The sequence below is a fragment of the Zosterops lateralis genome, assembly GCF_965231275.1.
Source record: "Zosterops lateralis genome assembly, chromosome: 3".
NCBI lineage: Eukaryota > Metazoa > Chordata > Aves > Passeriformes > Zosteropidae > Zosterops > Zosterops lateralis.
In genome coordinates this window covers 59539640-59560300 of record NC_139764.1, presented here as the reverse complement: position 1 = coordinate 59560300, position 20661 = coordinate 59539640, and the positions used below count along the sequence as shown (strand labels likewise).

The 20661-nt window shown below is 38.1% G+C and overlaps 1 protein-coding gene across 2 annotated transcripts in view; it reads left to right on the top strand.

Annotated features, from left to right (window-relative positions):
* LAMA2 (laminin subunit alpha 2) overlaps positions 1–20661 on the top strand; it is a 267187-nt gene that overhangs the window by 130364 nt on the left and 116162 nt on the right. For both annotated transcript variants that reach the window (XM_083855998.1, XM_083855999.1), the window contains exons 19-23: positions 4398–4504; positions 9132–9312; positions 12720–12856; positions 15310–15543; positions 19336–19479. In XM_083855998.1, coding sequence (XP_083712124.1) covers positions 4398–4504; positions 9132–9312; positions 12720–12856; positions 15310–15543; positions 19336–19479 — 803 coding nt within the window. The remainder of the gene's footprint in view (positions 1–4397; positions 4505–9131; positions 9313–12719; positions 12857–15309; positions 15544–19335; positions 19480–20661) is intronic.

Sequence of the window (20661 nt, the reverse complement as noted above, 5' to 3'; positions counted from 1 at the left end):
CTGGGAGGAACACTGTGCCTCTGTATGTGTGAGCAAGAGAATGATACAGCTCTAATAATGATACTCTGCATCTGCATCTGGAAATGGAGGCTTTAAAGTAAATAGAAAGAAAAACTTATTAAAAAATCTCTAGCTGAAGCAGACATGGGGGAAAAAAATGGAGCATTGCGTGGGTGCAAAAGGTTATACTAAATGTCAGATCTACAAAAATAAATACAAATAAATTGAAACTATTCACTAAAAAAATGCTATAAGCTACCCAGAAAAGTCCTGTCCTCCTGTAAGATTGAAAGGAGGGAGGGTCACTTTCAGGATCCAGCTCTGGCAGCATTTGTAACCTGTTTCCCTCTTATATTACCTCAATAAGAGTTGGAAGGTGCTGCTGCTTGCAGGTCAAGATTCTCCCACCTGCCAATCAGAGCCTAAAATCTCCAGACAGTTTTTCTCAAATGCTCTGGAGGAAGATACCTGGCACTGCAGCAAGCTACCAATTCTCCGCTGAGCAGTGGCATATTATTCAACTACCAGCCCCAGCACATTCTTCCCTATAGTGATTGCAAAAATTATTCAGTGGAAATAAAAGATTTGGTAGGAACAGGAGCTTTTCTTTCTGTAGGAGGCAGTGGCTGTCTCTGAGCCATTGCTGGAACAGTTCAGAATGCAGAACAAGTGCTTTTAACTTAAAAACATTCTTCACATACCCTTCCTTCACATTCTGAGAAGTGGAATAAAACAAGTTACAAAGTGGAAGAGCTGAGCGTTTTATTTCATTGTCACAATGATTTTTTCCTTTTTGCTCCATTATAATAACCACGAAAGTAAGCCCACCAGGTACAAAGGTATTATAGCTGGATAAAATTATGCAAGTACAAGAGGTGAGGCATTGTCTTACTGCTCTGTGTGTAAGAGCGTGGGGACAATGTTTGCAGTATGTGTTGTGAGCAGAGAAGTCTGAGGCACTGGCATCCATTTCTAGGAGTTGCCATATTAGCAACTTGTAGTTTAAAAGTGAAAATCCTAGGTTGTATTGGACCTCCAGAGAGTGTGTGGGAGCTAACAAGATGCAGAACATCACCAAATTTCTCAGCTAGGAGTAATAAAGACTGATGTACACAAAGTCATAGATAACCCTGAAGGCATACCTGTATAAATGCTTTGTGCACCTGATTTACACAATGCCAGAAAAAATTTGGATAATCCTATGTATTCTTCTCTCCATCAGTTAACAAATTACAATGAATGATGTCATATAAGTTACAAAGTTAAGTGTGTAAAATGATTTAAGAAGAAGTGTATTTCAAAAATTACAGCTTCCAGTAGCTGGTCAGCATTCTTGAGTCATCAATAGGACTGATGCTTTGACCATTTCCACAGTAGTGACAGGTCCTTGAGAAAGAGATTTTATGAAAGAGAGTTTGGAAAACATACAATTAAAAAGAAATATTTAAAAGAAATGCATGTTTAATGTTGAATTACAAGCTTTGCTTTTGTTGTTAGTATCATTGACAAGGAGAGCCCCCTAATGTATTCATATCCTTGTGCTTGCAGTTACCTTGTATTCATCTACTCTCTGCGTTTCATGTGGGTTTTCTTCTTTGCATATGATTTTTTATTTCCTTTGCAGACTTCCATGAAGTTTGCCCTGCAGCAACAATATCAGAGGGACTGTGCCTTTACTTTGTTGTTTTCAATTTTGTTCCTTATTAAAAAGCCAAATCCAAGAGTATTGCAAAGCATGAATTTGCTTTCAAATTATTGTTTGAAATGTTTCTTGCTCTTTCTCTGTACAGTGCTGTTGTGTGCATTAACTGTTTCAAATGACAGTACAGCTTTATATCATCATAGCTTCTCTGAATTTTTTGGTGTATCTATACAAACCCATAAATCTAAGAACAACAAGCAAATGTCCTAAGCTGATTTGATTTGATTCTAGTAGGTTGTTTTTTGGAGTGAAACAGCGCAGTGTGCTCAAGCAAATAACTGGAGGTTGAGCTGATGGTAATAGAGCTCAGTGTCACAAGATGAATTAAAGCAAATAATTGTCTGCCTATGTTCCAGTATATAGCTGCTACTATTGTAGGAGCATAAGTGTGTAGCTTGATCATAAATACAAACTCATAAATATTTATAGAAATTTAGAGAGAATGAAGGGTCCTGACCAGTGTTGTTCAGCAAGAAAGTAAGACAAATTTCTCCAACAGGCTGCATTGTATTATAACAACTGTTTGGAGGTTTGGACAAGAGCTAATTTTCCCAGTAAGGGTGAATGAATCTCACCCAGGCTCTAGGTGAGATAAATGCAATTTATCAGATTGAGTATCAGTTTGTTAGATGAATAGCCCTGACTGTATGTTTCTTCTCTATGTGTGTACTGCCAGAGCCAAGAAAAACAATCAAAGTCCAGATATTCCAAATTCTCCCTTACCACCGCATTGCACTCAGTCATCTGTGACTGAGTTAAGACACCATGGAGTGCTGCTTGCTGTAATATAAATAGGGCAAACTCATCTGTTTATAAAATCAGTGTAAGTTTTCTTTTGGATTCTTGTGTTGTCATATGCATGATAAGCAAAACAATTCACATCAGACTGAGCTTGGATTTTGAGGTCTGTATAAAAAGGCTGGTGAAACACTTTTAATTTGCATTGAGGATTGTAGTTTGTTGAATCTGAGCTTTAGCATCTTCTTTCCCCACTGACCAATTTAATTAAATATGTACTCAAAATATATATGTATGTGATACTTATCACTATGTACTGTTTGGAGTGTGAGCAGTTTTAAAATATGAATATCAGGGTAAAAAGGGCTATATACAGGACAAAAGAAGTAAATTGTAGATTTGTTTAGTGTTGAAAGCTGAAAGGAAAAGATAAGCAATGTTAATTACATCAGAATTGTCTTTTAATTTTTACTTTTTAAAAATATATTGCAAAACAGAAGGAGATCAAAATCTCTGAGTACAACTGGTATGAGCAGCAGAAGCAGCACATTTTTGTTACTTAATCCAGAATTTTTGCAAACATTTAAGAAACAATGCCATGAACAGAATGACAAGTCATAAAGTTTTAATGAAAGTTCTTTCTTTAAAAAAAACCAACTTCTGCAGAATACCTCAAAAGCAGGGAGAAAACCCCCACACCAATCCTTTCAATTTATAATTGGAAACTGTAAATTAGCAAGTCCAATGAAGTAATGAGGAAGGTTCTGTTGTAATAATCTATATATAGGAAAATATAACTGCCTTGTCTCACATAGCACCTTCTGACATGCAAGTATGCAACTGCAAGTGTTCACTGCTGGGACTCTTAAGTGTTTCTTAAAATGAAGGTGTCAGGTTGAGAAAAAAAAAGCAACACACACAGATAGGGCACTGCAGGAAGGCAAAATGTGGACTGGAGCCCAATTTTAGAGAGTAGATTGATAACTGGTATAGAGATGCAGATTCATTCCTCTATGGGGGAGAGGGGAAATAATGTGCAGAAACTCATCATGCTGATGGAATTGTGCATAGTTAGCATCCCTGTGACAACAGTCACATCCTTGTTCTCTACTGCAAGTGCTAAGGGTTTTTTTTTCAAATCTCTGCATGCCAAAAGGCAACACAAAGGTTCTTGTGGCTAAAGAACAAAAAGGGTGATAGACATCTTCCCCCAAATTTGTCTTCTCCTAAAACATAAGAATTTAGGAAGCAAGAGTGTTGCTGTTTTCCTCAAGAATCAGCATTTTCACTGCCTTTTCAAATCTTCAGGAGAGCACTGAGATGAGTCAGGTTGGTCAGTTGGGTTACATTTCCTCTGGGAACTATAATGCTGTTGCTGAGACAGAAATCCTGGAGAGTCATGGTAGCAGATAATCCCTAGTATGTTTTTCAGTGCAGCCTGGGGCATGAAAGCATTACTGCCCCTGTATAGTGTCAACCTTGTACTGGGTTTGCAGCCTACCAACATTTCCTGATGACTGCATGAACAGGGAGTGAACTCCAGGGCAGCAGAACCAGCATGCGGAGCAGTAACACTCCAACTGGCTGGAGCTACATCCTGTACGCACCCTTTGTAAGGGTCTCTACCCTTTTTCTATTTTTCTATCAGGATAGCCCTGCCCACTTCAAATCTCTGGGCATGTACTTAGTAGTCTGCCCTCCACATCCCACTTTGATCTGAGAGGAACACCTAAAACAAGCTGTTAATGAACTCGAGGCAAAATTTCTGACTGAAATAATTTGGAGAAAAATTCCACATTAATAGGGGCAGCTTAATCTCTCAGTGTATGGGAGCAACACCTTCCTGCTTAACCCAGGCTAGGTGTTTCTCAGGGTGGCAAAACCTGCACTGTAAACATTTGCCTATTAGATTTAGCTTCAGAGAACACACTGACATCTTCTTCTTCTTCCTCTGCAGCCTGTCACTGTCACGTGAATGGCTCCTTCTCAGAGATCTGTGACTCTCGGACAGGCCAGTGCCAATGCAAAGCCAACGTCATCGGGCGCCGCTGTGACATCTGCAAAGTGAGTGGCCACAAATGGGGTTTCCTTTCAGCTTTCTTCACTGTTTGCTGCCACCAAATATTATTTGGTTCTGAATAGGCTTTTTTCTGTTGTTTATTTTTCACTTAACCCACATATATAAATTGTTCTTATGTAGACAAAGGTAAAATGATTGATTTTTCAATGTTTTCTACTTGTTTTCTAGAACAAAGCATTTACATGCAATGAATGCATTTTAAGCCTCACTGTATCTATAAGTACATTTGTATACGTAGTATATACACTTTGTATTTTGAATATTCAGTATTAAAAAATATTTTAAAATATTGCAGCTTTGGGACATAAGCCTTCTATGAAGAAAGTTGCAAAATGTCTGATAGCATTCGATGTTTATTTTTTTAAAAAAACAGGGTACTAGTTTAGCTTTGCTGGAATGTTCTGTTTTTATGCTTTTTTCTTAGAGTTTCTTCTTGTGTTGTCCAAACAATGTATTATTTTTTGGTGAAAGTATTTTTTGCCTTGACATTGTTTTCCTGTCTCATAAATCACTGCAGAGAAATATTGCTTCATAAACTTTCACAGAGTTGTCTTCAGGCAGCTAAGGAATATGCTTTAGCTGGCTCCACATTTCTCTAGTTCAACATAAAGACTCATGAGTTAGGCCTGTGTCCTCAGAACACCTTCACCTGTGTCTAACTTAAAGCACATAAATAATTCTGCAGAAATCAAAGGGATCATTTTCATCCTTTAAAATTATGTAATTTCTGAAGTGGTTTGCTCATACTCCATTTTCAACAGTATTTAAAGAGTCTGTTCAAAGAAAAATTGCTGGTATCAGTGGAATTTGCAGATTGTGTAAGGTACACAGCAAATATCTCATTAATACAATACTGGTGCTTAATTGGAAGTAATCTTTGTTTACTTCAGTGTTTACTCCTGTCTTTATTTCTGTACTCTTTTATGTGGTGTGGTTTCCTTATCTTCACTTTCTAACACTATTTACTTTTCATTCTTAAAGCCCAACTACTTCTGGGCCCCAGAAAAGCTGTTCTGTATACCCTGTGGCTGCAGTGCTTTAGGATCTGTGTCACTGCAGTGTGATATGTTGGGAAGATGTATCTGCAAATCAGGATTCATGGGCAGACACTGTGAAATCAGCAGACAGGTGCCTAAATTGCAAGAAAATGTGGGAAGCAGTCAGCAGATTCGAGTACCCCCCCGGAGGTGGGGCACCAGCAGTGCCAGTGGGTGCCCACGAGGTGCTTACCGGCCTGCAGCTCTGGTAATGAGAAACTCTGCTTTGCATGGGCTGAAGTCTCCTGTTTGCTTGTGTTTGGAGCTCACACAGATTGCTTGGCTTTTTAATTTTTAATACCTGTGTTACAATATAAGAAATTCTCAAGAAACAGACAGGCTCGGAAGACAAGCAGTGTTTTAGGATGCTTCCTGAATCCTAAGGGCTTCATTGTGCAAGTGGTGATATCAGTGAGAAATCAAATGCCAGACTAAGTCCCAAAACAGCACCATCAACGGCAGTGTGCACAAAATGTATGAGAGTTGTATATAAATCATTGGAATCAGTGGAATTTTCTCAGACTTTGCAGCATAAGACTTCCTTTTCTAACAATTCAAGAATCAATAGCTTAAGGAGGTTGCAAGAAGGATCAGCCCCAGAGGCAAAGAGTTAAGATTTTAAAATATTGAACATAACAGGTGTTAAAAGTTCTCATTAGTGAATATGGCCAGTTATCAGAGCCATTTTTAACTCAGTGTAGTGCCATTTATGTGAATGTAATGCCCAAAATGATAGGACGGTTTGTTCTTTATCACAGACCAACAAAGCAACCTATTTCCTAAAATGAAGTAATTATGATACAACTGCTTCTAACAGAGCAGTATTTTAGGAATGTTGTTCGTTCTCTCTGCAACTCAAAACCTCCATACTTATCACACCCTTGTTAGAAAAATACCTGGCAGTGTTTTCCATCCTCAGCTAGACTCTGGGACCCATGCTGTATTTGTTCATATGTATTTCCTTGGAAAAAATTATTTTTCATTAGAGTATTATGTTGCCCACACAGTACACTGATGGAGACATGATATAATGACATATTCAGAAAATTCAATGTATTTTCTAATTGTAATCTAGGATCTTATCTCTTGTTTAGTAAATGTGATTCTTAGAATTTCTGTGTGTAAGCAAACTTAGCTGAGAACTTTAACTTGGGGTTAAAGTTTGCATGACTGACCAAAATGTGTTTGTGTGCAGCCCTCCTCACAGAATGCAACCCAGCATGGTGGTGGTATTTTCCAACTTAATGGAGTGTGGAGTGCTGGCATCAGACTTTTCCTGACTGTTAGCCGTATAAACAGAAATTATTAGATCCTAGCAAACTTTATATTGAGAACTGAGATGCATGCTGTACATTGGTTACTTCACTGCATTAATGTGAATGTCTGTCCTGAGATTGCGAGTATTCACTTTTCTGTGTTTCTTCCTGTGTAATAGAAATCTTTAGAGATAGTCAAGTATTTTATTGAACCTTGAGTTTAATTAAATGAGTTTGACTATCTCTTTCTCTCTGATATGCCATGTTTTGTCAGGCAGAAGTATGAAATTTGCAAATCATTTCTATATAGAGTTTGGAAATAAAAATCAGTGTAATTCATTATTACATGTATCATCAAGCATTTGCTTAGGTTCATATGATTTTCAGGCCAAATTCTGACCACAGATGTGGTCCTGTATTCTGATACCTATCAGCAGATTCTCTTTGTGAGTGGATAACTTCTGTATTAACCTCAGAGGTCAGATTTCAAGACTTTTCTAAGGAAACCTTCTGAAGTTTCAGAAAATTCCCCAATACAAGAGGTTAGTTAGGGGTTCTACTGTGGAACAAATCAATATAAAATAGTAGTCATTGAACCATTAAGGTTGAGAAGGACCTCCAGGTTTATTGAGTCCAACCTTTGACTGATCACCACTTTATCAACCAGACCATGGTACTAAGTGCCATGTCCAGTCATTTCTTGAATGACTTCACCACTGCCCTGGACAGTCTGCTCCAACTGCCAACCACCCTTTCAGGGAAGAAATTGCTCCTTTTGTCCAACCTGAGCATACCCTGGTACTGCCTGAGGCTATGTCCTCTTGTCCTGTTGCTAGTTCCCTGGGAGCAGAGGCCAAATCTCACCTGGCTACAGCCTCCTTTCAAGGAGTTGTAGAGAGATAAGTTTCCCCCTGAGCCTCCCCTTCTCCAGGCTAAACACCCCCAGCTCCTTCAGCCACTCCTCACAGGATTTGTGCTCCAGACCCTTCACCAGCTCCATTGCTCTTCTCTGGACACTCCAGCACTTGAATGTCTTTTTTTCTTGTAAGTGGTCGAGAACTGGACAGAGCACTAGTGCTTAATACAGAGGGACAATCACTCCCATGGTCAAAGCCAGCACAGCTCCATTGATTTGAAGATCTGCTGATTTATAGTTGGTAAAAATCTAACACCTCATGCCTGGATCACAAAGTAAAACATTATAAAGTAAATATTTTTCACTTTGTTCCATTTATATTCGTTAGCAGTGATCTTTCTAATATCTCATTTTTAACATTCTGCTTTTCTATCAAACTTGCTGATAGATTTTATTATTAATGTTGTAATTTCAAGTGAAGTTATTAATATGATTTGAATTTCAGTATTCACTGAAAATCATCATGCCTGAAAAACAGGTAGAGAAGTGCTCCCATTTTAAAGCACTCTAGCTGAAGATGGAGTTTGTCATTTGAATATCAAGTATGGTTTGTTTGTCAAGGAACCTCTGTTGGTTAGTGCAGTGAAACTTCCGAGGTCTTTGGTTGAAAGCTTTGTGCAGAATTCCGCATCACAGTATACTAATGAGTGTGTGTCTTCCCTTCTTTATTTTTTGCACTCCACTAGTGAAGTTAAGGAGGAAATTTTTTGCTATAGTTGATAACATCTAATCTGGTTCTGTAGAAACTTTATATTGATCACTGCAAAAAAGAAAGAAAAGGAGGAAAATAGAAACAGAGGCCTAATCCAAAGACAGAAGTTTTATCTTAAAAAAAATCCCCATTATTTTTTTGTATTGAAAACAAATACACTACCTCTTTGTTCTTCTAAAGTTATTCCTTTATATATCATTCTAACAAATTGCCCTTAAGTTACTGTATACAGATACTGCCTTTACTCAGAGGAGATAAGCTCTGGTTCAGAGGCTTTCCAGTTCAATCAATCTCCGTTCATAGCTAAGAATTTGGATTCACTCTCTTAGCAACAAACTCTGCCTGACATACCCTTACTACCAGAGATGGGATATGTATTTTGTGCTGACATACCTTCCATTCCAAGTGAGAATTGTACTTAGGGAAACACAACAATGTAAGAAACATCTTACATTGCAGAACATTCATTATAGCATCAGGTAACATTCTGAAGTCTTTATTCTTTCTCAGCAGTGCAGGACATTTATTGTTCTTGCTCCAGGGTTTTACCACTACAATTTAACCTGTTGAAAGCACTATTTCAGTGATGAAGAGGAAAGAGCAACCCTGATCTCCCTACACTCTCAGCTTTTCCTCTTTTCACCTGGTAATCATTCCATGTACTAATTGCTCTCCCTCAATCTGTGGCAGCCTGGAACATTTGGCTTACAGTCTTCCAGAGGATGTGTTCCCTGCAACTGCAACTCTTTTGGTTCCAAGTCCTTTGATTGCGATGGAGATGGACAGTGCTATTGCCAGCCTGGAGTGACAGGGAAGAAGTGTGACCGCTGTGCACATGGCTTTTACAACTTTGAAGAAGGAGGCTGTACTCGTATGTAAATGTTTTCCACCCAAGCACAGATTGATTCGTTTGATTGATTGTTTATTTATTTATTTATTTATTACTAAGATTCTAGTTTGGCTAATTTTGGATTGCCTAACAAATTTTCCTGACAGGGAAAATGTCCTGACATGGACAACTTTGTACATCATTCATTTGACAAGGATCGTGATTGACAGGAATGAAAGACCAAAGCAGTCTCTGCTATTTTATGGGCAATTTATTGCTAATCTACAACATTCAGAAGGAACAGGAATGTCATTTACTCCATGTAGTAAATGCCAAAAAAATTCTATGAAGTTCCTATAATTTAGTTAAGGGTATCATAGAATGCTGATTAAAAATTTTGCCAAATAACATCAAATTGTAGGGGTGTAAAAGAAAAACAAGAAAAAAAAAAAAAAAAAAAAAAAAAAAAAAAAAAAAAACACAAAAACAACAACAACGAAAAAACACAACTCCCTTCACTTGTAGCTTTATCCCAAACCTTTTCATTGTTTTCAGATGGTTGACCCTCTTTCATTACCACAATACTTTCCTGTATAGTAATATTTAGTTGCTTACTTGTACTTTTTGTTTACAAGCAGATCTTTAAAATTATCTGCTATATCTCTTGGGTAAATGCATGAAAAGTCTCCTTTTCTAGATGCTGAAACTCTAGCATTAGACATAAATATATCCAGCCACATCTTTACCTTTATTTTTGTCCTTTTGGAAATTAGGTCAAAGACTGAAATGAATGCTCCCTGTCCTTGAAGTAGTGCAGACTGCTATATCAAAAAGAACCCAATCAATAGGGGTTTTTTTTTCACAGGGAAATATCCATCTTTCCTGATAGAACTGTGTTTTTCAAGTCTCAGAGACTTATTTAGGTGTGATCACAGGACATGTACATAGCTGTCTACTGTGACTGACCGCTAGGGTGCCATAATGCTGTTATTATTCTTCAGGTATGAAGCATATTGTTTCCAGAAGCAGAAATCACAATGTCTGGTAATCTGTGCTTCCTCCTTTCCTATCCAAAATGGCACAAGGAGCAAGCTTAGCTCTCTGCCTTTTCTTACTCCTTTTTTTTTTTTTAATGGAAGGAACATCAAGGCCTGGAGACCTGAATTTGTGCAGCAAAATTCAATTTTGCCTGTAGTGTGGATGAACCTTGAAACAGGCTGGATTATAGATTATGTTTGAAAATGTTGCTCTGTGGTGTTGTCTCCCACAGGAATGAAGAGTTTGAAAATACTTACAGGTTTGAAAAGTTCAGATACATTGGCACCTTGGAAAAGGGAGAGATTGGTTCCCAGGCACACAGATGAGACAGCTTGAAATAAAATGCAAATGATAACTGCAGTCCTAAGGCCTTTAGCATTAAAATGAAGGGCAAAAAAATTCTATCAATTAGGATTAGCATCTTATTCTAACATTCCACAGGTTGAAAGCACATCACTATTGTGAAACACAACAAAACGTTGATAACTACAGTTGGGGAAGGAAAATGAGAGGGCTATTAATGAAGTTACACATTAAAATTTCAATTACCCTCTTGGCAAACTTTGAACTGACAGAGTTTAAGAAACAGTGATGACATGGTAAAATACTGTAGATCCAAGTAATATTTTAAATATAAATGTACCAGCCTGTGGTCAGCAAATGTTTAAAGCAACAGAAGCAGCTATAGATTTTGAGAAAATTCAGGATTTTGAAAGTTCCAAAGTTAATAAAACAGTTGGAGAGGAATTCTGTTTTCAATGTGCTGTTTTTTCCACACTTATTTTTAGTAGGCTTCAAACGTATTCCTTCAAATGACAAAAAGTAAGAATTAAATTATGAACCACAAAGAAAATCAGAAATTTGATAAAAGTATATCAAATCATGCTGGAAGGAAAAGTACAGAAAAATGAATTCCATTGTGACAGTTAAGTATCAAATAACATATTTGGACCTCTTTTATCTAGCATTTATCCAAAAGGAATATAATTTGATTTTTTCTTGTGCAATATAAATCCATAAAGCCTAAAAAAATCCTGAAAGCATTGTCAATGTTGACATTCTAGCAGCAAAGATACAAAATCTATTTCCCTATTGCTTGCAACAATTGTGTTGTATTTTTTCCCTCTTATTTTGAAAAATAACTATGAAAGTAAAAATAGGAAAACCATTTGAGTATCTCCTTCCCCTCCATGTCTTTTTAGCCAATTTTGTGTAAGACCTGGAAGCCCATAGATGAGCTGTCACATCTGAAAGCCTCAGTCTCCCAATGAGATGTGTTCTGAAACTTCAAGCTACAGTGTGTGAAAATATTTTAAATAGCATGCAACACTATGTGTTCCTGGCATGATGGAGGCGAAACTTGCTATCTTCTTTGCATCAATTACCTTATCTTGAAGGCATTGGTGGGGGTAAATAAAGGCCACATCTTATTTGAACTATAGATAGGAGTTCTATCTTTGCACATCCCTTCTAGTTTCAATCTACATTGAAGTATTTCACAGTAAGGGCAATGAACACAAATTAAGCCCTCGGTAACAAAGTTACATTGCCCTTTAAACACCCCAAGGAACAGGTTATCACACAGTCAGTTTGCTTATGATGCTTTTTCTCTGACCTTATGGGTTATGTGGATGGTGGGTGTGAAAACAGCCACACACCAGTTCTGCTCTTTCAGTCACTTATGTGTCTTGTGCCCCAGAACTACTTATCACTTACATACCTTGAATCAGTATTTGCCACCAATGAGTTGTTCACTTAATAATCCTTTAAGAGAAAAGACAACTTCTGGAAACACTTCCAAACCTGAAGTATTTTTAATTTAGTATAATCTGCAAAGAATACCAGTTTCTCTGGAGAGGAAACATCAGTTTGTTGATGTCCTCCCAAGGCAGAGGATATGTAAGTGGAAAAAGAAAGAATAGAAAGGGGAAAAAAAAAACAAACATCTTTTTTGCCCTTTAAGGAAAATCTCTTTAGAGCAGCAGAAATTTCAGAAGGTATTTCTCAAATTGGTATAAGAGGTTAAATGGGCTGCAAGTTCCCTGCATAGATGGCTCAGAGGCCCTCAGCTGTCTTCTTAGAGGAGACAGCATGGGCCCAGAAACTGTATAGCAAAATTCCTGCAGTTATGTCACAAGAGTGCACCATCTCAGAAGCCCCTACAGTTGGTGCCTTTTTTCCCATTCTGTCCTCATCGCAGCTGCTTCAGCCTCAGTTAACCTGTGTTTCACTGCTCCTGGTTCTGGTTTCTTGGGGTTTTCCCTACCGCTTCTGCCCCATTGTGTCCACAGATAACTGAGAGTTCAGTGTACAGTAAAAGAATGATCCTAACCCCCTTAATGTCTGCTCTCCAGGTGTCACATAAAAGGATGACTTTTCCTCTGCTTTATTTTTTTCTGTCTCCCATGAAGCTTGTGAATGTTCACGTTTCGGCAATAACTGCGATCCCGTCAGTGGACGCTGTATCTGCCCTCCCAACACTGTTGGAGAGATGTGTGACAAATGTGCACCAAATCACTGGGGCCATAGCATTGTCAGCGGCTGCAAGGTGAGTGGATTTCTATTTTCTCTATATTCTCTACCTCTTTCACAGTAATTTATAGCTGGAACACAGTTTTTGGCTTGTAAATCATGGTTTGTCTCCATGTTGTGAGTTTTGGTGTGAGACTGTGGTATAAATGTTGGCAAACTGTTACTGTTACTACACTCCAGATCCTCTGTCTCAGGTATGCAACCTGTAACACAAAATATCCTGTTGATTCTGCTGTCACACTGAGTCAGTGTCCTGCTTGAGCCTGATTTTATTTTATTATAGCTGTGTTTAACGTGACTGAGGAGATTACCACAGTAGTGAACATGTAGATGTATATTTACAGGTAATCAGCCGTGCCTTTGGGGAACAAATTTACTTTTGCATTAATGGTGACACCACTGGGAATTGTACTAAAAGTTTGCTTGAGAAAGGCTTCAATTTGTGTATAAAAGACAGCAAGAAGTGACGTAAAGAAAAGAAACATCCACCTTAGTTGTAAATTGCACTTTATTCCCATGTTCTTAAAGGGGAAAAAAACCTTATCATTAGCTTTTCAATCCTTCTTATTCCAATATTTGACACGGAGCTAAAATATCTGAAGAGAAGGGAGAAGAAATAGAAAACAATGATGGAATGTTGAGGAGGCCATGGAAGTTGTTGTTAATGACCGTCACTTGAAGGGCACAGTGTTTGATTAAGGTTGAGAACTGGTGAGAGTGGACATGATGTAAAGTGCAAATGCCTTCTTCCTCCCTGCTGTGCCCATTGATGATAAGGGATTTAATAGTACTGCTAAAATTACTTCAGAAAACTGTATCTTTTTGGAACATAGTCATATACCATTCATACTTGTTCATAAAAGGCTTTTAGTCATGTAGCTAAGCAATTGACAAGAATGATCTCTTTTTTGTATGTATGAAAAAGTCCTGTGAAACCTCTGCTGTGCTGCTATGATATAGACTCTTGGCTTCTGAAACCAGCCTAATGAGGTTGAAGACCTCTGTTTGAGCTCTGGAGTATATTCTCTGATTGTCTTTTATGTGAGCACATTAGTATGACAGTTCCATGGCACCATCTAAATTAATGATGATCTATCAGCCCACATCTCTTTCAGTGTGTTGCTGCTAATTTCTGCAAAGTGAGATGTGAATTTCCTGCTTTGCAGACTTTGTAGAAGATTCCTGAGGCTGTTTTAAGTCTGGGATAGAGAGCATTGTAGAAAACTGTATAAGCCAAACACAGCATCTGATTATAATTTAGGTTTTGATATTGCACTATTACAGAGAATGGCAATTTACTTTCCCAGCTTTGTGTTAAAATGTGTCTTGTAGAGTAAAGTTCTTTCTGTCGGAAAGTTTTATTTTTTAGATTAGATGGTCATCTTGCAGACTAATATTTAACCAGTGGTTAAATAGTTTCTCTGGCATTCAGTAAAGATTGCATCTGTATATTTCCTGTATATATTCACCTTCTTTATAAATGGTGTTTTCAGATCAGAGAAAAGGTGCTCTGAATAGTCATATAATAAACAGTTTTGCTTAGAAACTGAATCCACATTTTCTTCCTCTCTTTTTCACCTTTGTGTCTGTAATTTTAGCAAGTCTATCCATGTCAGTTACTGTGGTAACCTGTACTGCTGGCACTGAGGTTTTTTTGTAAGCTGAACTTCACTTTATGATGTTCTGGTCATACCAGTGATTATAGCCAATGTCCTGTATTAACTGTGCAGTGCTACCACAGTAATAGCACTGAGGGGTTCTTCTGTTCTTTGGAAGTCTGCAGTTTTCCCTGCTACTTTTGTATTTAATATCTGACACCCTGGAAAATCACCTATTTCTATCCTCACTTTCCTGTGCAAGTCTTATTCTCTGAGCAAGTTTACTTCCAGATATATCACATGACTAAATCTATAGCCCTTACTGTGTAAATTACTGTCATCTAGGAGTCTTGTTTGTACAAAGAGAATAGTTACCTGTCTGATGGATGAGTAATAGATGTTGAACTAGATTCCTCTGGAACTACTGAACCGATTGCTCCTGAGCAATTCCAATTTTTGGGAAGTGTTCTGAACACACCTGCAGAGAATTTGCATAAAAAATACTTCTTAGAGAGTGCTTGTAGTTTCTGAGTTAATTTTGTCCACAAAGTATTCCAATGTCCTTGACCCTTTTGAGTTTATTTGTTTTCAATGCCTAACTTACCAGTGATAAGTAATATCGATAGAAAAAATCCCACCAGTGTTGTAAATGTATTTAGTGTAAATGCTTGACCCATGTTGAATATAAATTACTAGCCTTATAATTTAAGTATGTTCTTTTTAGACAGTGGAAATCCACTGCTGTATTTTGTTTATGGATACTTAAAAGAGGTGAATTGCTTTTTGATTGGATTTTGGGTTTGGTTTCAGTTTTGGTTTGTCTTTTTTTTCAGAAGCACAATTGCAATTGCCTTGTTTCTCTCCTTTTCAGCCCTGTGAGTGCAGCCTCATTGGAGCCCTAAGTTCTCAGTGTGACTTAAATACAGGCTGTTGCTTCTGCCGCCCTGAATTCTCTGGAGACAAATGCACTGAGTGCAGGTTGGGCTACTGGAATTATCCACATTGCGTTGCTTGTCAGTGCTTCCCGGCTGGGACAGATCCACAGAGCTGTGATACAGAGGGGAAGTGCTCGTGCATTGATCATTCTGGCCAATGCAGCTGCAAGGTAGGACAATGAAGGTTGTAAACTGCTTTTATAACTGCTGAGAAGTTTATTTCAGATTTCACTGGCACTTGTCCTTGCTTGTTCAAACGATAAATGCAGAACAATCTCCTTGGTTTTTATAGTGCATTTGCCAATTGATGTGAGAGGAGTCCAACATAAAGAAAGACTTAAGTGCTTATCAGTTGCCTTTTCACACACTGACACTTGCCAGGATAGCATCCTCTTAGGAGGATCCTTAGCATCCTCTTTTTTCCCTCAATTTTCATTTTTTCTCTGTTCTTACAGAACCGTTTTCAGTTCATCGCCATAATACAATTCTTGTTCAGATTCTGGGCGCAATAAAAACAAACACATCAATAATCGCACTACGCCACAGTGCTAATTCCAAGTACATTGACTTAGAGGGAGTCAATATTCATCATTTCATGAGTAGAATTCACTGCAATAGTATTTGTTTTGAGTAGACTGCATCCAATTCAGGATCACTAAAGCAAAGACTTTTGGCATCATCTTCTGCAACATTCTTATTTGGAATTGTGCTTGGAAGAACAGCACACTTAGGTTGTTTGAGAGTTGGCTGGATTGCTGAGCTTACAGGGCAATAATTGGTGGTTTGATATGCAGTTGGTAGCCAGCAAGCAGAGTATCCCAGAGCCAATACCTTCATCAGTGACACAGATGACAGAATTCATGATCAGCACATTTGAAAATACTGCTGACTTGGAGGAGGTTGAGGTTGACATGCTGAGCAGTAGAATTACTGTCTAGAGGGTTCTTCAAAAGCCTGATGACTGGGAAAATAGAAAATCATTAATTGGAGTGGAATGACCTCAAGAATCAGTATAGTTTGGGAGGAAGAAGCCTGAGTGGCAATCCTGCTGGAAAACACGATATAACCCAACTGTATACTCTCATGGTGAATACGGCAAACTGCCCACTGATCTGGATGCAGTGAGCACAGTGGCCAATGCAGCTGCAAGGCAGAACATCACAAAGAGCATGGTGAGCAGGGCAGAGGCTTTATCTACTCAGTGCTCTACTCTTACTGTAGTTGGTGCTGGTGAGACGGCACTTGGGAATGGTGTCTAGTTTTAGAACTTGATTCAAAAGTGTTGTTGAAAAATTGGAGGGGATCCAGAGAAGAGTGTCACAGCGGAGGATCTGTGGGGATGTACTGGGAGAGCTGGAAAAAGAGGCTAAGGGGAAATGCAATTGCAACGTAATAGCCATTTCAAAGAGTTGTTGATGGAATCAAGTCCTTTCTGTTGATGGCAGAAGACATAACAAGGGACAACAGCTGCAAATGGGAGCTTGTGAATTTTGGGTTGGACATCAGGAAAAAAATCAGAGTTATGCAACAGTGGTACACATTATCCAGAAATATGTGAAATCTCCATTCTAGGAGATTTTCAAGAACTGGATAGAAAGAGGCATGGGTAACATGACCTAGTATTGGTGATAGTTGTGCTTCTAGGGCGAAGTTTTTAGAAGTGACCCCTACAGAGTCTGTGATTTAGATTCGTTCTTCTTCTTCAGGTCTGTATTGACACAAAGAGATATGGAAGGATGAATTTAAATAATTGAATTTCCAGGTAATTATTTTGTTAAATGGGCAATAGTCACTTAATTCTGAATTTCAAGACTCAGAACTGTAGAACAAATTAGGTTAGAAATGACCTACAGAGGTCATCTAGTCCAGCACCTTGTCTGAAAGACGCTGCTGCAGCAGCACTTCCAAGGATGGGGAGAGATTTCACAACCTCTTTTGCAAACTGCTTGACCACCCTCCCATTTTTCTGGTATATTTGAACAGGAGGAGTCATGTTCTGATGTCGCCCTGATTCCTTAGCCTTCTGATGATTGTTTACATATTTCTTTTGGAGTCTCTCAAAACAATGTAGATTGTTTTCATTCTTCTCTGTGATGAACTTCTGAATTGACCATTGGGGTCAGAGAGGTGTTCCTCTCATCTGTCAATCCTTGACCAAATTCCAAATCCTATTTAATCCTTTTCCTTACTTCAACCTGACCGGTGAGTGTGTGGTTTTCCGTGTCCCTAATAGCAACATTCTATTTCACAAGTACTGATTCATTTGATGATGACACCAACAGAAGTGAGTTGACCACATGGACTGTCTGAATAAAACTCATTGCTATTTGTCCTGTGCCAGCCTCTGAAATGCAGAAATGCAATTCTTTCAGCCTCTCTTGATACATGATATGCAGCAACCCCTCTAACCATCTCAGTACCCCATTTCTGGATTAGGTCCAGTATGTCACAGAATCACAAATTGGTCAGGTTGGAAGGGATCACTGGAGGTCACCTAGTCCAACTCCCCTGCTCAAGTAGGATCCCCTCAAGCACATGACTCAGGGTGGTATCCAGACTGCTGTCTCTAGAAAAGGAGACTCCACAACTTCTCTGGGTCAATCATTTTTCTTGTAGCTCTTGTAAGCATTACATAGAAAAAGTGGGGTTCTTGGCATTTTAAAATAGAAGTGTTTCTTGATTCTTTTAAGGCTAATAATATAGTTGCTTCTGTGTTTCTCTGAGTTCAAATGAACAGTATATATTTAGCTGATGATTAATGATAAGTAACTGCAATTGACATGAAACAAAATTCAAATCAAGTAAAAATCACAGTTTATGGGAGAAAGTGGACAAATAATACTGAATTAAGTAAGCATTTTCCCCCCTAGAATTTTGATCGAAGATTATAATTAAATCCAGAGTTGGTTAATCTTTTGTGTAACTTTTTTGAAAGAGTTCTACATTGAAGAAACAAGATTTTTTAAAAAATGGTAATTGTTCCCATTTAAACCTGCTACAGCTGAAGAAATGAGCTCTCAAAGGCTCAGGAGCCTCATTGTCAGCCCTGACAAAAAACCAGCAAAATCTAAGCTAAATACAGTGTATGTACATTTGTTGATAGAACATGTGGAAATGAGGGTTAAAACTGGTAAATCCTGAGGGATAATATTGGTTTCTTGTATAAGCACTGGAAAGTTTAAATTTTTTTTTAGATTGGCTTCTTCACACTAGTCTCAAGAGAACAATGAAAGGTGTGTGGGGAGAAAAAATCAACCAGTGCTTTCATATTGTTTTTTTTTTCTTTTTAATACCTTGGTTTCAGTATGAAAATGGTTTTTAAAGGCTCTGCATAAATTATTGTGTATCTGCCCTATCTGGAATAGCTTTTTATTTGAACTAATTGAAAAATGAAAATAAAAGCACTGACATTACAACAGTGAAACATTTCAGCCTTGTTAATACTGTTCAATGATGTGGAAAACAATCATGAAGAGAGGAAAGCTTTTCTCTACAGAATTTCCATTAAAATACGTTTCTCAGCAAGAACATTTAGTGCTGTACCTTAAATATCTGAACATGTCAATTCTAATTCCTATTAAACAGAAGGCTTGATTAGCATGGGCAATTTCAGAACGACTTATTTTTCTTATCTTATCAATCAGTTATTGAGCATGTCATGCCCAAAGTGCCATTTAATTTTTCTGCACTTACAACTTTCAATTTGAAGCCAGCATCTATTGCTCAGAGCTACTCAGTGGATACAAATGCAAATGCCTTAATTACATTAATTACATATGTTTGCATACACACGTGATAAGAAGCTGGAGAGTTCCTTGAATATTTCCTAACGCGTATTATTATTTCTTGCTGCACCCTGTTATTATCATTACAGTAGGATTTCTTTTTCTATCGCTACCTTGAAATAAAACTTGGTTGTTTTGTTTTTTTTTTCTTTTCCTTTTAAAAATTCTCTCTTCCAGGTTAATGTGGAAGGTGTCCACTGTGACAGGTGCAAGTCTGGTACATTTGGTCTCTCTGCCAGAAACCCACTTGGCTGCAGCAGTTGCTATTGCTTTGGCCTGACTACACAGTGCAGCGAGGCGAGGGGGCTGATCCGCGTGTGGGTGAGTAGGAAACTGCTGAGCCATGTAATGCGATAATGTTGTTTCCTGCTGGCATCTTTTAGTCAGGCACTGAGAGGTAGCTAGAAAACGGCCAAACATTTAAGCAATTGCTTTCCTCTTTATGCTTTGAGGAGTGGTGAGAGAGGTATGTTCCATTAGACAATTGGGGTCAGGACATTAAAAGGAATTAAGTAGATAAGAAAATGAGTGATAGGATAGCTGACATTCAGCCAAAGTAAAGCTATTAAACCCCAAGAAAGGGCAAGCTAGTCATGTAGGGAAATTATGTGGTCGAATGCATTGCAATATAATCTCTGGTACGTGATACACAGTTTACCCAGGTGTATTCAAGGGTCACAAATGTTGTCCGGCATAAATTCCCCATAGTTCAGTTAATCTGTTTATTTTCCTTATTGGTTTTGTTGTTTTGGTGGGGTTTTCTTTTATTTTTAAAAAAGATCTTATTGAAGCTTTATTTAAATTCAAGCATGGAAAGGTATAGTCCATCAGAGCAAAGAAAAAGCTCTACACCTGTTTGTGGAAGAGGGCCTTGAGATCTATGCTGGACTGAAAACTAAGGCAGACTAGATGTCTCCATTTATCTGTACAACCAGCACAAAATGCACATTGAGACTGCTGCCATGCCAGCTCCTCAGTTGCATTCTGGAGGAGAGATTTCTAATGGAAAATGATTAGTTCTATCCCCATGTATGGTCACTCACATCTCTGCTTGAAAGAATGCCAAGCGTAGAAGGAATATCTGCCTAATGCAAATCAGCCAAAGCCCTAGACTAGTCATGTGCGACCATCAGTTAGATAAGGATACTTTAGGTGAAATCAAGTTAATCTCTCTTGCTTAATATAATATGGATGGCACTTATTCTCCCCTTCAGTGTTCAATCTTGTAGCACCTCTTTCTCTTCCCAGTGGATGAAGTGATTTATTATGATCTGACCCAGTTTTTCTCATTATTTCAGTTTTGCCCATCATATGCTGCTAGACTGGAGATGAAAGGCTGTAGAAGGCTGACAAGTTATAAAATTTAATAAAGTTCCATAACAGCAACAGTTCTGGATAATTGTGCTTTCACCTTTGTGGCAGCACAAAGCAAAAAAAACATTAAACCCCCTGATTATTTTGTTTCTCTTGATTAAATTCCTTTTGTATTTATGCTCATATCTA